The sequence below is a fragment of the Homarus americanus genome, unplaced genomic scaffold, assembly GCF_018991925.1.
Source record: "Homarus americanus isolate GMGI-L3 unplaced genomic scaffold, GMGI_Hamer_2.0 scaffold41366, whole genome shotgun sequence".
NCBI lineage: Eukaryota > Metazoa > Arthropoda > Malacostraca > Decapoda > Nephropidae > Homarus > Homarus americanus.
Genome location: NW_024723541.1, coordinates 3,468,659 through 3,488,009, shown reverse-complemented (window position 1 = coordinate 3,488,009; position 19,351 = coordinate 3,468,659). Strand labels below are relative to the sequence as shown.

The 19,351-nt window shown below is 44.8% G+C and overlaps 1 protein-coding gene across 4 annotated transcripts in view; it reads right to left on the bottom strand.

Annotated features, from left to right (window-relative positions):
* The window catches only part of LOC121863571 (serine/threonine-protein kinase unc-51-like), a 117,703-nt gene that overhangs the window by 30,274 nt on the left and 68,078 nt on the right, over positions 1–19,351 (bottom strand). For all 4 annotated transcript variants that reach the window (XM_042362281.1, XM_042362280.1, XM_042362282.1 and 1 more), the window contains exon 3: positions 3,277–3,327. In XM_042362281.1, coding sequence (XP_042218215.1) covers positions 3,277–3,327 — 51 coding nt within the window. The remainder of the gene's footprint in view (positions 1–3,276; positions 3,328–19,351) is intronic.

The window sequence follows — 19,351 nt, the reverse complement described above, 5'->3', positions numbered from 1 at the left end:
TAAATCTTGTAAAATAATAACAAAAAACGACGTGATTAAGCCCTTTCAACTTTAACCATAGACAAGCTGGCAACCCTCACAAAGTTGAAAAGTCACGTGACCCACCAGGTAGTTTAACGAAGAGTGTGTGTGTGTGTGTGTGTGGAAGAGAATGTCAGTGACCGGGTGGTTACGCGTGGGGGCTGCCTTATGTTCCTCACCTCACCTGTCCACACCACCTGTACCGCTATACTAGATCATTGCCTTGATACCTCTCCCACTTTCTCTCACCTAGGTATCAATTCCACCTCACTAGTGTTCTTATTACCGAGTCGTAAATTACAAACAAGTGAGGTAAAGGTGAAGACATGAGTCCGGGCGGTGGGGGGGGGGGTTTAAACAGGAATACAAAGGGTTAATACAGTATCAAGTAGGGTGGTATTACTCTTGAACTTCTCTACCTCTACTCCACACTCTACCTCCACCTCTACCACCCCTCCACCTACTATTTCCACCTCTGCTCCCCCTCCCCCTCCCCCTCCACCCCCCCACCCCCGAAGCACTACTATTACAGGTCTGACTCAAGAGAAAGTTGTAATGAAAGTAACGAGCGTCATGCAGGGCATATTACTTCCACTGTCATTATAATAGATCAAGCTTTCACACACACACACACACACACACACACACACATGCACACACACACACACACACACACACACACACACACACACCATTATTATCACAACTTAATTGTCAATGAGTTAAGGAACGTAATTTTTCTACAACTCTTACGCAACTGAAAATGAAAACATCAACCGCTGGTACTTCACGTCATGTTCCATACACACACACACACACACACACCTGTAGAGTACTTACATGTGTGTGTGTGTGGTGGGGGCGTATGATATTACAGCATGGTGTACCAGAGGGGGAGGGGGGAGGTGTGGGGAGTGATACATTGTTTACTAGAGAACGTGATGGTGATGCAAACTCTAAAGGTGAAGTTAGGGGTCACACACACACACACACACACACACACACACACACACACACACCTAAGCCCACACAAAGTTCTAATTGAAGACACCGCGTAATAGTCCATCACTTCCGTGCCAACATTATCTACGTCGCTGCCAACATTCTCCAGACACGTTACACAATCTTGCCCATGTGAATTAGATGAATCGTTGAATAAATGTGGATGTTCAGATTCACTTTATATACTGTGGATGTCAGTGTGTGTGGGTGTGTGGGTGGTGGGTGTGTGTGTGAAAGTGGAATGGTGTGGGGGTGTGGGGGGTGGGTGTGTTGGGGTGGGGGATGGGTGGGTGTGTGGGATGGGTGGGTGGGTGTGTGGGGGGTGGGTGGGTAAGTGTGTGGTGTGGGGGTGGGTGGGTGTGTGTGTGGGGGTGGGTGGGTGTGTTGGGGGGGTGGGGGTGGGTGTGTGAGGGATATGGTGGGTGGGGGTGTGAGGGATGGATATGTAATATATGTAATTAACGGTTTATTGAAGAGCTTGGCAGCCAGAAGGCTGAAAATTTACAGTTACATATTTGGGGAATGGGTTACGAATTACAAATAATATACAAGTAACATAAGTGACACAAATAAGACATATAATAACTTAGATGGGGATCAGCTCAAACTACAGTTCATTTCAACATAGTGACAGTGTAAGGAGCAGTGTTTACCGGGAGTGAATACACTGATTTATTACATGTTATTGATAATTTTTACAATGGTTGGGACTGGGCTGTTCTTATAGCGATCAGTTCGTGCACGTATGGGCTGGATGCGGTTGTGGGTGGGTGGGGGTGTGAGGGGATGGGTGGGTGGGTGTGTGTGGGGGATGGGTGGGTGGGTGTGTGGGGGGGATGGGTGGGTGGATGAGTACAGTTACTCAAAACACTATCCATACAAAATTATGTTGAAAAAATATGACACAATGGATGAGGGATTTTGACAACCCTACCGAGACAACGGGAGTCACAGTGTTCATTGTGAAATTCATCGATCACCCCAAGTACAGATAGTTTTTGGAGTGACTGTATAGCTTTTACAAATACACGATCACGTTTTAGGTGCGTTTGACATCACTACGGTCCATTACACTCTTATCTTACACACTTTTCTTCGTTCTTATCTTGTTTTTGTATGAACCCTGATAAAAAAAATCTATTTTTTCACTACTTAACTCATTCGATTGCGTAATGTCATTCACATTTTTCCTTCATGTTGTACGTCTTAGTGATAAGAACATTCTGGTTAAGGAACATTAATCATTCCTGTCATTTTATATGGTCATCATTCTATATACCAGTACTTATCATTCTACATTTCATGTAGATCCACAATGGAAACATGGACAAGATAAAACCACACAGGAAAAGGGAAACGCTGAAGCACCTTAGCCTTCATCTTTCAAGACATCTTCAGAGGCAACTGAATTTACAGGGACTGAGAGAGGCTTATGTACACAGGGTGACCTTACATAACATCAGGTCAGATCAGCTGAAGAACAAAGACGAAGACTAAGGTGTTTCAGTGTTTCCCTTTTCCTGTATGGTTATCGAGATCATTCTACATACTTATTACTGAATCACTTCCTTGTGTATATTACGTCGTGTTTGTGAATAGGGAAGATGCCTATCCTTCTTACCACACAGGTGACAGGTGAGACAAACTTGGCATAGTGTTCTTCGCACAGTAAGTTACACAACACACATCACCATAACCACCCGAACACAACAAAGGGTGGTGTGTGTGTGTGTGTGGCGTAAAATAACTAACACAGTGAAGTATAACACCACACTTTTAACTCTCACAAGCACATACTATAGTTAGAACTGCCCCATAGTCACGTCACCATAGAAAATTTGGAATCAAAATAGCGAAGTGAAGCGCAATCAAACAGGTCAAGGTTATCACTAGGATTCTACGCCTTGACCGAGAATGTGTGTGTATGTGTGTGTGTGTGTGTGTGTCCTGCAGATAATTCACCAGACGTCGATATTCAGCGCACGTTTCTGCTGCTGGTGGAACTTAGAGGCTCAACATGATACATCTGATACGTCTTAGAATTGTTTTTCTTTTACACACACACACACACACACACACACACACACACACACACACACACACACACACACACACACTTTTCTTCCTTATACCTTCGATAAAAGTGAATAATGTTCCCCAAATCCTGACTAAACCAGCAGGAGTGACAAATGTCCTCAGAGTCGTGGCTATGAGGCACAGAAGGGAGGAGGCGTCAGGGTGGTTCACACTCACCTTGCAGTCGAGCAGCGCCACAACGTTCTCGTGGTGCAACTCCGTTAGTTCCTGTAAGAGAAAGAGAAACGTAAACATCATTAACATACTGAAGATAACATAAAGCTGTAGAGTCATCGTCACCTTCCATTAATTCCTCAATGAGAAATAATATACAAGAGCTACAAACCTTCGGTACACCAACACCTCCACCAGTTATGGCTCGATTTTTCCAGTTTGTATATAAAGTTTAAGGATAAATGTGTAATCCTGGGCCGTGGCCACCATCTACGGCCACAAATGGGGCCATAACGGCCTCCAGCAGCGATCACCACAAATACTGATAATTAAGTTTGGGATGAAGACCTTCAGGGTAGCGTGTCTACATATCGTCTGTTGCAACCCAGAGTATAACCTTTGTAAAGAAATACTGTTTATAATGTGTGTATTACTGAACTACCATCTTACAATATACTGGCTACCATAGTGGAGAGCTGCTATACCATAGTGGAGGGCTGCTACCATGGTGGAGAGCTGCTATACCATGGTGAAATGGCACCATAGTGGAAGGCTGCCACCAGTAAGAGCCGTGACCAGCAAGACAAAAGTGTGCCAGCATGGGGCAACACTGTCATCATCACCTGCGTCACTGACAGCCCCCCCCCCCACAACAACCACACAATGACAAGAGCAATCATTAGGAGGAATATAAACGTTCCGGTGTTTACATCTGATGAGCTAACTGTAAAAAACTTGACCAAATAAGAAAAACGACAACAAGAGTTAGTCTAGTACTCGTTCTTAATGATATATAAAAGAACTACAAAGCTTGGACATCTAATTAAGCTTTCTAAGGACGTCAATCAAGAAAGCTAGGACTCAATTTATCTACGCCTTAAACTTAGTTGCGCAATCGCTATTAGACTAAATTACTCTAACCAACACACCAGGCAAGGGGCAGGGGAGAGGGAGGGATGGGAGAGGGAGGGAAGGAGGGCAGGGAGAGGGAGGGGGAGGATGGGAGGAGATATACACACGCACGTTACAGAAGGACGAAGAAGAGATAAGAACAGATCAACATACTTACAGAGATAATGGTCAAAAACAAACACACACACACACACACACACACACACACACACACACACACACACACACACACACACACACACACACACACACACACACACACACACACACACACACACACACACACACACACAGCTTTCACTCACACGATAAAAGGCAAACCAATTTAAGTTAAGACTCTCTATACACTTCAGGGCTACAATTCTTATCATCATCATTTCAATTTAAAACAGAAAAAAATATCCAGCTTCAGTGGTGTGTGTGTGTGTGTGTGTGTGTGTGTGTGTGTAATAACGTCCTAAAAAACTGCCTCCAAATGACACAAGACTCTACCTTCACTACAGGCATTTTATCATAAGACACACACATGCCTTCCCAATGCCTCAGGGGTTCACCAAGCTGCTTCAGGGCATTAAGAGAACGTATTTTACTTGAGGTCAAAATCCCAGTGAAGTTTGGATACCATTTTGAGAACGTTATTATAGGCATATAGCTTAGCCCTCAGTCGTAGTCTCGTTAAGTATACAGTGTTACACCTTCAGTTACGAGAGAAAGTTTACGTCGTTCGCATCTTCGTGAATCCAGGGAGTGGAGAGAGAGGTAACACGACAAGACATTCTCTCATACCAACACCACGACCTCTCTCTCTCTCTCTCTCTCTCTCTACCACAAATTCGGCACTGAAAACCACCGTGTTGTTGTGCATTATAAAGAATGATCTGCCAAAAAGAAAGTCATGGATCATAAGTGCTGACGTTTGGAGATATTTTCACCCATAACAAAAAACACTGTGAAATTACAAATGTGTGACGTAATTGTGTGATACTTTACCAATACTGAGGTGAAATTGTGACTTATTTAAATATGATTTAAAACCATTGGCGGTATTAGAATGCGTTAATAATGTTAATATAAATTTATATATAAAAAACTAATTAAAATATCAGATTATAATACAAAATAAATTAATGTTAATGTGAAAATATATTAAAAAATATATATTGTGAGAATCATGTTAGCTTATAGCTGAGGAAAGTCTCGACACTGAATATAAGGCTGACTAAAGACTACGTGTTAAAAGTCAGTGTAAATATGTGTATGTGTGTGTGTGTGTGTGTGTGTGTGTGTGTGTGTGTGTGTGTGTGTGTGTGTGTCGCCTACCAATTGCTCACCTTTCATGCAAGACGCGGCGTGTGAGACAAACTTACCAACACAAAACTTCTACCAACTGAACACAACTTCGTCAACAACCAACACTTTTTTGCAAGTTAAAGACAAACACAGGTACACACACACAAGGAGCTGTGACCCGGAATTATAACACACACACACACACACCACTAAACAAAATAAACATCCTAAAATTTCCTCAAAGTACCAAAGCCTTACACAAATACACGTCTAACAACCTAACCTAACCTAATCACCACCCCAACCAAAATAAACAAACACTGATGAAAATGAACCTGGTGCTATGAGGTGCTGTGAAGTACTGTGGTGTGTTATGAAGTGCTGTGATGTGTTGTACAGTGCTATGAGGAGTTATGAAGTGCTGTGGGGTGTTATGAAGTGCTGTGAGGTGTTATGAAGTGCTGTGAGGTGCTGGGAGGTGTTGTGAGGTGCTATGAGGTGATGTGAGGTACTGTGAAAGTCATCTATTTCAGGAAAACACACAACTTTCTCTAAGGTGACGACTATGCAGGGAGCTTTCTACACGCACAGCAGAATGAAGTGTCAACTCTCTCTCTCTCTCTCTCTCTCTCTCTCTCTCTCTCTCTCTCTCTCTGAATAATAAAGTGTACAGGTGTAATATCAAGACACCATAATAATAATCACACAAGGTTAACATCCCCACTCTGTATGTAACCCCTAACACACCCCCCTCCTCACCCCCCACCACTCTTTATACAACACCTCCTCACCCCCCACCACTCTTTTTATACAACACCCTCCTCCCCCATCCCCACCACTCTTATACAACACCCTCCCTCCTCACCCCCACCACTTTTTATACAACACCTCCCCATCCCCACCAATTTTATACAACACCCTCCCTCCTCACCCCACCAATTTTATACAACACCCTCCTCCTCACCCCCCCCCCACCACTTTATACAACATTCCTCCCCATCCCCACCACTCTTATACAACACCCTCCCTCCTCACCCCCCACCAATTTCTTTATACAACACCCTCCCCCATCCCCACCACTCTTATACAACACCTCACCCCCACCACTCTTTTATACAACACCCCTCCCCATCCCCACCACTCTTATACAACACCCCCTCACCCCACCACTTATACAACACTCCTCCTCCTCACCCCCCACCACTCTTTATACAACACTCCTCCCCCCTCCTAACCCCCCACCACTCTTTATACAACCCCACACACCCCTCTCCCCTCCCCATCACTCAAATTAAATAGCCAGTATATAAAATGAATCTTAACTTAGACTTCAATAAGGTAAATTACTCATCCACGGGAACCAATGGGTGAGTCTAAGCTGTCATGGCTGTTACACATAGACTAAAGTGACCCCAAGCTTAGTGGATGATTTAAGCTTAGTGGATGATTTAAGCTTCGTGGATAATTTAAGCTTCGTGGATGATATAAGCTTCGTGGATGATATAAGCTTCGTGGATGATTTAAGCTTCGTGGATGATTTAAGCTTAATCTTACCTATGACATACACAAACAGGAACCAGGAAAGGAAAAGAAAAAAGTCAATATGTAATGAACAAATATATATTATACTTAACCCTCTCTTGTTAACTAAAGCAAGATCACTCAAAGCAGCTGATGGAACAAGAGACAGTTGGCACGCACACACAGGGCCATGGCCACAGTGGACATCCTGACCTTGTTGACTCTGTGGGTACGTTTTTCACCGGTTCGGGTTTGTATGTGTAATTACTGGTAAATATATCTAGTTAACAATATATCCCCGGGTATAAACAAAACACACACACACACACACACACACACACACACACACACACATATTAATAATCGTGTATACATAACAAAAGCAAGGACACATCCACACTGCCAGTCACACGCCACCATACCACCATGATGAATAATAACAACAGAGGAATGACGTAAAGCGCACGGTGAATATACTGCATTAAAGCTCTTCACACATACCTAATACACCATGTAAACAAGGCTCTTAGTGATGCTACACACACACACACACACACACACACACACACACACACACACACTTGGTAATGATGCTTGTTGGTGAAAGGTTTTGTAAAATTATTTCTTGGGAGACGAATATAGAAACGTTCTGCGTAAATCCGTTCGTTGGTGCGTCTGTATGTTCGTTGGTGCGTCTGTATGTTCGTTGGTGCGTCTGTATGCGTACGTTGGTGCATCTATACGTCCGTTGGTCTCGTGTACAGGTCTCGTCGACGAGTTAAACCATCAGTAGTTTCCTCTTATTTATAATACGTCTTGACCTCCTTCGTCACAGAGTCGTGTTGGGATCTGGATTGACTGATTTCTTGAAACAGAGAGAGAGAGAGAGAGAGAGAGAGAGAGAGAGAGAGAGCGAGAGAGAGGAGAGAGAGAGAGAGAGAGAGGAGAGAGAGAGAGAGAGAGAGAGAGAGAGAGAGGAAAAAACACCCAGCAGATGCCCCGTCACGATCGCTTGCAAAGAAAAAAAAACAGCACTGAAATAAGTCCTTATAATGTAACATGACTGACTGTGAAGACCACCCCCATCCTCCCCCTCCCCACCCCGGCCTGTATTTTACCATGTTCCTATCAGAGGAAGATTGTGAGGGAGGCAGTGTATTATGAGGAAGATACAGTGTATTATGAGGAAGATACAGTGTATTATGAGGAAGATACAGTGTATTATGAGGAAGATACAGTGTATTATGAGGAAGATACAGTGTATTATGAGGAAGCTAATGGTGGCTGGGTGAAGAAGCAAGGTATTATGAAGAAATACAGTGTAAGAGGAAGATACAGTGTATTATGAGGAAGCTACAGTGTATTACAGAAGAAGCTACAGTGTATTATGAAGAAGCTACAGTGTAAGAGGAAGATAGACAGGATGAAGCTATGAGGAAGATACAGTGTATTATGAGGAAGATACAGTGTATTATGAGGAAGATACAGTGTATTATGAGGAAGATACAGTGTATTATGAGGAAGATACAGTGTATTATGAGGAAAATGCAAGAGGAAGCTACAGTGTATAATGAGGGGGACAGTGTACACTTGTGTTTCGACACGTAGGTAATATAAAAACCGTCATTTGTGTACACGGAGGCAGGAGTGTGTGTAGAGGCCGTGTGTACGTCATTTGTGTGCACGACGGCATGAGTGTGTGTGTGTGTGTGTGTAGAGGCCGTGTGTACCCTGTAAATAATCTCCACTGACGTCATCACTCACACCTGCACCCACACGAATCCTCAACACGGAAAACTAAGCGACCTCCCCTGGTGTGATGACCCAAGCAGCCCAGCCTAACCTAACCTAAGCCTGGGTTGGGTTCCTTTAGGCTAGAGACAGTAAAGTCAAGTTAGGTTAGGCTAGGAAAAGTTAGGTCAGGGTAGGATAAGTTAGATCAGGCTAGGTTAAGTTATGTCAAGCAAGGATAATTTAAGTCAGCTGAGGCTAGGGTAAGTCAGCTGAGGCTAGGGTAAGTCAGCTGAGGCTAGGGTAAGTCAGCTGAGGCTAGGCTAGGGTAACTTAGATTAGGATAAGTTAAGAATCCTTCCCCGCCCTCGTCCTCTCCAGCCAATGATAATCGCCCTGGACGCCACAACCCGCACGTACACCACCACCACCACCTCATTACCAATACTCCTCAAGAAGCACCTTTGATCATGCTCTCAGGTACAGTATGAGGAACGTGTTTTCCACCACCACCTCCTCGCCAATATCCAGACCTTCGGCAGTAGAGAGGAACACCACTTAGAAGACAGCAGGTTTTTCATAGTAGTAAAAGCAGAAAAAACATTAAAAAAATAAACAAACTAAGCAGGGAGCAGGTTCTTTAGGGCAGCAGAAGCAGAACACACAATAGCAACAAAAACTACGACCAAAACAAACACATCTATAGGTGTTTTTCTCCCGAGTTTATTACCACAGTGGTGAGTATTTGTGGGACATCACATGAAGATTATCCACCCCCCCTCCCCCCTCCAGCTTATTTCACCTGAAGATTAACCTAACCTAACCTAATGGGGAAGATAAGACACACGTACACACTAATCACGAGAAACCATGGCGTCTTCATAGTATCACATTTATACAGTACAAAGGAAGTCAGAAGATCACTTAACACTTCCAACACCAGACAACAAACACCGCCTTGTTTATCAACCGTCTCTCGCTGCTGTCATGATTCACCCCTTGCTGCCACAACTCCTCAACCCGCGTGTGGAAACCTGTCACATTGGCACCACCGCACTCACTCACCCACGTACACACTCACTCACCTCACGTACTCACCTCACTCACTCACTCACACTATTGATTAGAGCTTACACGTCTATTTAGGTTACAGGAGAGAGACAGGTTACACACTATTAGATTAAGCGTCTTCAGGTAATAGGTAAACAGAGATATTATGTGACAGGCTTGGTATAATAATGCTCACGTGTCAGGCCTACTGTGGCTTCTTCAGGTAGGTACTGAGAACACTGCCTGGGTGCCACGAACCATCACAGTTCCACTACACCACCACTAGTACACTACCTTAACCCTTTACTATAAGTGTGTTTTTCCCATCACTATAACCACCATCACGCACTGCCACTACTACAGTACTACCCCCGTCATTACCATTAACAAACACTAGTTCCTTTACCACCTCATCCCCTCCACCACCATTACAAGCACTACCACTCCCCTTTCTACCACCATTACAAGTACTACCACCCTCTCCACCACCACATACACTACCACTACACTCCCTACCACCTTTCTAACACGTATTTTCCTCCGCCTCCTCCTCTTACACCCCATAATAATAATAATAACATTGTATTACTGTACCGAAAATAAAAATGGAATAATCACCAACTTGGAGGAACGGATGAGCAATGGCAGATCACAGGTGTTAACAGGTCACTAAGGAGATGCAGGTGTCTGAACCCACCACAGAGGGGGGGGAGGGGGATGGGGGGAGGGAGGATGAGGGGTAGGAGGAGGGGGTTGTAGTGACGCACCTCTCAACTTGGCTCAACACACACACAATGGAGATGACGAACAATCTATTTTCTCTCAGCAAACAAGTAACCAAAACCACCTCCCCAAAAGACGTCATTTCCCTCCTTAAACGTCATAAAAGAAAAATCCTCATTGCAGCTTCAGGTTGAACAATAAATTTCCCCAGTACAATCTTCCCTGTATGATGACGTATTGGAAGTATGTATGACGTCAGACAGAACTACGTCACCACCAGGATATGTTATGACGTATTGGAAGTATGTATGACGTCAGACAGAACGACGTCACCACTAGGATATATTATGACGTATTGAATGGCTGTGTGGGTGGTTGTTGAGGTGAGTGTTATGGTAGGTCTTCAGCCATCATACATGTCATCCTCCAGGGTCATCCAGACTAGGTTCATCCATCAGGGTCATCCAGGCTAGGTTCATCCACCAACAACCTTCAACATTAACGAGTGAGTGTGACGTCAGAGCCCCAGTGTGCCAAATCGATGGCATTCCGAGTGCCACTGTCAACTTTCCCATCACACACACACACATACACACACACACACACACACACACACACACACACACACACACACACGTTATCAATCAACTGTGTTCTGGATACTACTGGATTCTTTTACGTTGTGCCACGCATTCTCCAGTGGTAGTGGTAGTGGTCTGTCTGTCTGTCTGTCTGTCAGGGGAGAGAGGGGGGAGGGGGCAAGTTGACCTACGATCACCCAACACTGAGTGGAAAGACCAGTCACCAACCACTATATTGCTTGTTAAACTACCGCCCGTGACCGCCCTTAGAGTGAGCCTTAACACAAAGACCCTTTAAGTATTATAAAGGGGTAATAATGCCACTGTCAAGTATTATATAAGGATAATAATTGTCTTGGCGCAACACAGCTAAAATTAACTCATCTGCCAGCTGGTAAAATGAGGGAAAAAACATAAATATTGCATAATGAATTTTATACCAGAAGACAAAGATGTTTTATTTTTGTCCCATTGTTTTCTGTAGGAGTCTCCATCACTCTTGACAAGCCTGATGTAAGGTGCTGGAAGGGGGGAAGGGGAAGGGAGGAAGGGGGAAGAGGAGGAAGGGGGGAATAGGGTGTTGAGTCTTGGTCTCAATGTGCACCATGCAAAACACACACACACACACACACACACACACACACACACACACACACACACACACACACACACACACACACACACACACACACACACACACACACCTCCATTATGTAACTTCTGTGGCAAGTTTCAAATTAGTCCACTAAAAATTATAAAGTTGATTACACTTAATATATACGGTATATATATAGTGCCAGAACCCTTCATTATATCCCGGCTGCTTCGGAGAGGGATGAGAGGGGGATTAGAGAGGGAGAGAGGGAGAGTGGGAGGGAAGAGAACAAATGAGGGAGGGAGGGATGGAGGATGGATGATTGAAGAGAAGAGAGGGAGGAGGGAGAGAGAGAAAGGGGAGGTGGGAGAGAGGAAAGGATGGTTGAAGGAGGAGAAGACAGAGGATGGAGAAGGGAAGAGAAAAAAATGAGGAAGGAAGGGAGAGTGGAAGTGAAGAAACACCCGTGATAAGAAGAGATAAAAAAGGCGGCAGCACCATGACCTAAAAAAATGTGTTTCCTTATATTCATTTTGTTCCATTTTCCTTCCTTCCTTCCTTTATTTCTTCTCTTTCTCCTCCCTTTTCTCTCCCTCTCTTCCATCCTCTTTCGTCATTAGTCTCTCCTTGTTTCACTCATTTTTATTTATTTTTTATTTATCTTTCTCGTTTAATCATTCTTATTAAATTGTGGTTATATTCCTCGTATGTATGTATGTATGTATGTAATGTATGTATGTATGTATGTATGTATGTATGTATGTATTTATGTGGTGCCACCCCTCAACGCCACACATAATAACCACAACTTCTCTCCAATCATCACACTCTGCAACACCACCAACACCAACACCACCAACACCACCACCACCATCACCACCACCACCACCACCACCACCACCACCACCACCACCACCAACACCACCACCACCACCACCACCATCACCAACACCACCACCACCACCACCACCAACACCACCACCACCAACACCACCAACGCCACCACCAGCACCAACGCCACCACCAGCACCACCTGAACGCAATAGTCTCTGTAGGTAATAAACTTAATTTATACCACCTAATCATCATTATTTTTACTGCAAGATTTAGTACCTACGTAGGCTCCCCTCAACCCCCCTGCCAAGGATGTCCAAATAATGTTTACCCAACCCTCGATGGTAATATTCAGTAATATTCAGTAGGCCTAGAGGGAAATATTCAGTAGGCCTAGAAGGAAATATTCAGTAAGTCTAGGAAATGTTCAGTAGGTGTCGAAGGAAATATTCAGTAGGCCTAGAAGGAAATATTCAGTAGGCTTAGGAAATATTTAGTTTGCCTCAAGAAAATTTTCAGTAGGCCTAGAAGGAAATATTCAGTAGGCCTCAAGGAAATTTTCAGTAGGCCTAGAAGGAAATATTCAGCAGGACTCAAGGAAATATTCAAAAGACCACCTCCTCCTTCACCCGCTCCTTCACCACCCCGACAGGAGGACGAGGGGAGAATATTCTGGTAGGTGGGTCTTTAAATACGGGTTGTACACACGTGGCCAACACCCCTTGAATCTCAGCTTCCAGGACCCAGGCGATGGTGAACTGTCTCCCACACCACCACCATCACCACCTACATATCTCACCATCATCACCACTACGTCCTATGCAGCATCACCACCACTCCATCATCACCACTACGTCCTATGCAGCATCACCACCACTCCATCATCTCCACTACGTCCCACTCACCAGCACCACCACCCATCATCACCACTACGTCCCACTCACCAGCACCACCACCCACCATCAATACCACGCCCGACATCACCACACAACCATCACTCCCAAACACCATCACCACATCCCAGACAGCATCACTACCACCACGCCCCACACCACCACACACCATCACCACCACGCCCCACCCACCATCACTGTGACGGTGTAAGCTACTCTCGCCCCTAATATGCTTCTGCCATTTTCTACACGGGTCGATATCGTTCATTATCAGGGAAAACGGAGGAGGCACACTGGGTGGTTCCTTAGTCACGTGATGCTCAAATATCCCCTCATCCCACTCCCTCTCCATCCTTACCGCCCTCTCTCTCCCTTCTCACCCTCATTCTCTCCTTCTCCCCGCCTCCTCCCCCATCCCCCCCTACCTCACCTCCCCTTCAAGACAATGGTTCATACATAACAGAAAGTCATAACCACAAATGTCTTGTTATTACATCACCTAATTATGTCTATTATTTGAATCGAGTGAGGTGAAATTAACACACACACACACACACACACACACACACACACACACACACACACACACACACACACACACACACACAGTCTTGGCTTGTGTATTATTTTGCACAGTTAGTTTATGTCACGTGTCACCTAATCTAACCCACCTAAAATAATTGTCATCCTCACACAAATCAAACTTATTCAGATTCATCACCAAATTCAACAACTGTGTCAGAATCACCACAAAAATATCAACATTGGTATTAAATTCATCACAAATTTCAATACTTGTTTCAGATTAATCAGTGTAATGTTGAGGTACCAGCCCCCAGCCTCTTCCTGCCAGATGGTGTGTGTGTGTGTGTGTGTGTGTGTGTGTGTGTGTGTGTGATTGAAATGAAACTGTTCTCATTTTACCTGTGGCCCGAGGCGTTCCTCCCTCTCCCCACCACCTCCTCCTCAATCCCATCTCCCTCCTCCTATCACCCTCCCCTCCCCTCCCCCACCCAGCCTGCTCTTGATCAGCCCAGTCTTCATTGAGCAGGATGGTGCAATCTCCTGCCATGCTCAAGACATGGAGTGACGGTTGGGATAAAACACTCGATATTAATCACGATTCTGAGTCCTAATAGGCCCCAGTACTTATGGGCCCCAGTCCTAATGGGCCCCAGTCCTAATGGGCCCCAGTCTTAATGGGCCCCAGTACTTATGTGCCCCAGTCCTAATGGGCCCCAGTCCTAATAGGCCCCAGTACTTATGTGCCCCAGTCCTAATGGGCTCCAGTCCTAATGGGCCCCAGTACTAGTTCCAATGCTAACATGACTGGTTGTCTTTGGGGTCTAGTAGGGGTAATATCTAGTAAAACCGGGGCCCAAGTAAATGAAATCCTTAAACGTATGACTTTTTCACGTATCTAAAACCACCTTCAACAACCAGTTTATACCGTAACACACACACACACACACACACCTACCTATCTTAACATGGAAATCTAGTGAAGCCAAGAACAAATTGCAGGTAAATCCAGGGCCATTTCGCCACCCCCTCAAAGATTAGGAGCCTCAAAATCACTCCCTTGAGACCTCCACCACTATCACCACACCACACCACATCCCACCTCACCACACCACTATCACCACACCACATCCCACCTCACCACACCACTATCACCACACCACATCCCACCTCACCACACCACCACCACCACCATCTCACGACATCTCACCTCACCACCACCTACACGTTTACAAAGATGAATCGTAAACCAGGAATTAAAAAAATGTGAAATTCGAAAGAAAATAACGAGGAAATGACTCATGTCCTGGATAACGAGCCGAGTGTGTAGGCTACCTCAGGGTCCTAGACAATAAGATCAATGTTTTATTTTATTTTTTTGTCGGTTTATACACGAGAAAAACCTCAACCACAATTATCTGTGGTGTATGAGTTACCAAGTACAGGTAGATGAGTTACCAATTACAGGTAGATGAGTTACCTAGTACAGGTATGAGTTACCAAGTACAGGTAGATGAGTTACCAATTACAGGTAGATGAGTTACCTAGTACAGGTGTATGAGTTACCCAGTACAGGTAGATGAGTTACCACAAATAGGTAGAAGAGTTAACCCGTAAAGGCAGATGAACCAGCTGGGAGGCGGGAGGCTGTCAGGGAGCAAAGTGAAGGTCAGAGTGCACGTCCCTCCGCCCACACGCTCCCGGCCACGTCTCTCCCTCCGCCCACATTTCCCCTCGTCCACACCCTCCTCCTGGCCGCGTCCCCTCGTCCACACGTCCCCCCTTGCCACGTCCCCTCGTCCACACCCTCCTGGCCACGTCCCCTCGTCCACACCCTCCACCTGGCCACGTCCCCTCGTCTACACCCTCCTTCTGGCCACGTCCCCTCGTCCACATCTTCCACCTGGCCACGGCCCCTGTACTGCATCGATCCTCTCACACCCAAATATACATCCCGTAAAACCTTCAATAAAATACCAGTGTTTACAGCTGACTCCCAACCCCACCCAGGAAAAAAATTACATCGGGTTTGTTGTTGTTTTGTGTGTTTCAGCTGCGGGGATCGTTGTTGTTGTTGTTGTTTTTATTGTTGTAGCTGTTGTTGTTTTAATGCATCTTTGGGCCACAACAGATAATTTTGATCAATGAAAATATTAGTGATCGGTCTCTTTAGGTTCAAACTCCATTGCAGATCTTAAGACTTAGTTTGTTACTTAAACACACACACACACATACACACACACACACACACATACACACACACACACACACACACACACACACACACACACACACACACACACACACACACACACACACACACACACACATACACACACACACACACACACACACACACACACACACACACACACACACACACACACACACACACACAAATCAAACGTTTCAATTACCACCTCCAGATTTAAGGTAGAGTCACAGTTTGGTGGTGATGTGAGCCATTCTGTAGTAATCAACGAATAAAGCTTGACACAGCAAAACCCTCGTGAATATATACTTGTCAACAACACGTTCCAGCGAGCATAGTTGGAGCAATTTCAGACCCCAGTTGTTATGATGTTTAGTTGATGTTGTTTCCTTTTGATGTGTAGAAAGGATTGACGATCAAAATATTTTTTACACTATAGACTAAACACAAACAATCCCTGGTGTTGGTTCAGGAGAATTTAGTAAACATTGATCATACGTGTAAAAAAAATCATGTTTATTGGATTTAAAGAAAGAAGTAAATATTGTTGATATATCTTAAATAAGCCAAGCATCCTAACCAAACCCAACCTAACCTAACCCAACCAAACCCAACCCAACCCAACCCAACCTAACCTAACCTAACCTAACCTAACCAAACCAAACCCAACCCAACCTAACCAAACCCAACGCAACCTAACCCAACCCAACCCAACCAAACCTAACCAAACCCAACCCAACCTAACCTAACCAAACCCAACGCAACCCAACCTAACCTAACCAAACCAAACCCAACCCAACCCAACCTAACAAGGGGAAAGAAATGTTGACATACAATCATCACGTCGAAGTGCGAATATTTTAAACAATTTTGACCCTCAACATCATCAACCACTTGTTTGTGTCTCAAAGCGTTGGTAGCATTTTCATTGGTTGTGGCTACCGGAAGAAGGTCATATACTCGTACTCTACCTGTATAACACATCATCAGTCAGGTCAGGAAAGGCGGGGTATTAGGCTGGAAAAATGGAATCAGTTTGTACAGTAAAACCTTTATTTAACGTACTATATGGAGAGGAAAATCCGTTATATAGAGGGTCTGTTAAATATGAAACCCCATCTAACGGATTATATGGAGATACAAGTCCGCTATATTGAGTCTTCACTATACAGCTCTCATGAACTGTTAAAGACAATGTAACATACAAACACATACAAGACTAAACCTTAAGTACACAAGGAGACAAACATAGCCCTCTCTTGCCTCTCACTTCTATTACAAAATCAGACAAATCAGTTAGGGACGCCGCGGGACCCGAACCAAGAGACCACTAAGCCAGGAAGTGAGAGTTAATTCCACTCAGCCACAACAACTAATAATATGTGGACAGAGACACAGGGGGATGACCTACTGACTTGCAGGACGTCAGTAATAAAGAAGGTTATGGGGGGTGTAAATAATGGTGTGAGGTATAGTGAGGTGTGTGGGTGAGGGATGGTGAGGTGTGGGTGAGGGATGGTGAACTGGTGAGGTGTAGTGAGGTGTGGGGGTGAGGTATGGTGAGGTGTGGGTGAGGGATGGTGAGGTATGTGGGTGAGGGATGGTGAGGTGTGGGTGAGGGATGGTGAGGTGTGTGGGTGAGGATGGTGAGGTGGGGGTGAGGTATGGTGAGGTGTGTGGGTGAGGGATGGTGAGGTGGGTGAGGATGGTGAGGTGTGGGTGAGGATGGTGAGGTGGCAGGATGGGGTGAGGTGGGTGAGGGATGGTGAGGCATGGGACTACCAGCCAATTTCCGCCCTGTTGACACCACTACCACCACGTGTTGGCACTTCCCCACACACACACACACACACACACACACACACACACACACACACACACACACACACACACACACACTACTCTTCTCTGCACTAACTCTTATATATGTACAACTATAATTCACTCCTCTATGTACTCAATTAAGTAGTACTCTAGTGACCTCATACCTACTCAGTGTTTTTTGTCGAGTACTAACCTCATTATCTCTATTTACACACACTGTGCTAAATACTATTAGTAAACATAAGCAATAATGGCCAAGGCATCGATTAAAACAAGGAAGAGGAAGAATTGGATAAAGGAGGGGAGAGGAGGGGAGAGGTGTGACGCAGTAGTTACTAAGTCAGTCAGTCAGTCTCTTCTCGGTCACAATTTTGAGCCTATTGCCTCCTCACGCCTGGTGACACTGTAAAGCCTGGTAACACTGTAAAGCCTGGTAACACTGTAAAGCCTGGTAACGCCGTAAAGCCTGGTGACACTGTAAAGCCTGGTAACACTGTAAAGCCTGGTAACACTGTAAAGCCTGGTAACGCCGTAAAGCCTGGTGACACTGTAAAGCCTGGTAACACTGTAAAGCCTGGTAACGCCGTAAAGCCTGGATATCACTGTAAAGCCTGGTAACGCCGTAAAGCCTGGTGACACTGTGTAGCCTGGTAACACTGTAAAGCCCGGTAACGCCGTAAAAGCCTGGTAACACTGTAAAGCCTGGTAACACTGTAAAGCCTGTAACGCCGTAAAGCCTGGTAACACTGTAAAGCCTGATATCACTGTAAAGCCTGGTAACACTGTAAAGCCTGGTAACGCCGTAAAGCCTGATATCACTGTAAAGCCTGGTAACGCCGTAAAGCCTGGTGACACTGTAAAGCCTGGTGACACTGTAAAGCCTGGTAACACTGTAAAGCCATAAAACAACTCATCATACTTGGTCTAAGTTGTGTAGTGTGAAGGGCGACAGGACACATGATGCTTGAGTTGTGGGGCCCAACCAGTGTGTCTACCACAATCACTATCACCACTACCACCATCTTCACCACCATCACCACCAATACTACTACTGTCACCACTACTACTACCACTACTACAACCCCTACCACCATCACCACCACCACCTCTACCAACATTACTTCCACCACCACCACTTACATCAGGTTAATCAGATTAGGTTGAGTGTCTATCGGGACTGGGGCCCAAGTAACCCGTCACTGCCCAGGGCGGTCTATTAGGAGTAAGGGCCTATTAAAACTAGAAGCCTAATGGGACTGATATCCACTTAACCCACACCCATAATAACCTCCCACAACCCAACAACAACTTAATAACACTAATAATAATAATAATAATAATAATAATAATAATAATAATAATAATAATAGTAATAATAATAATAATAATA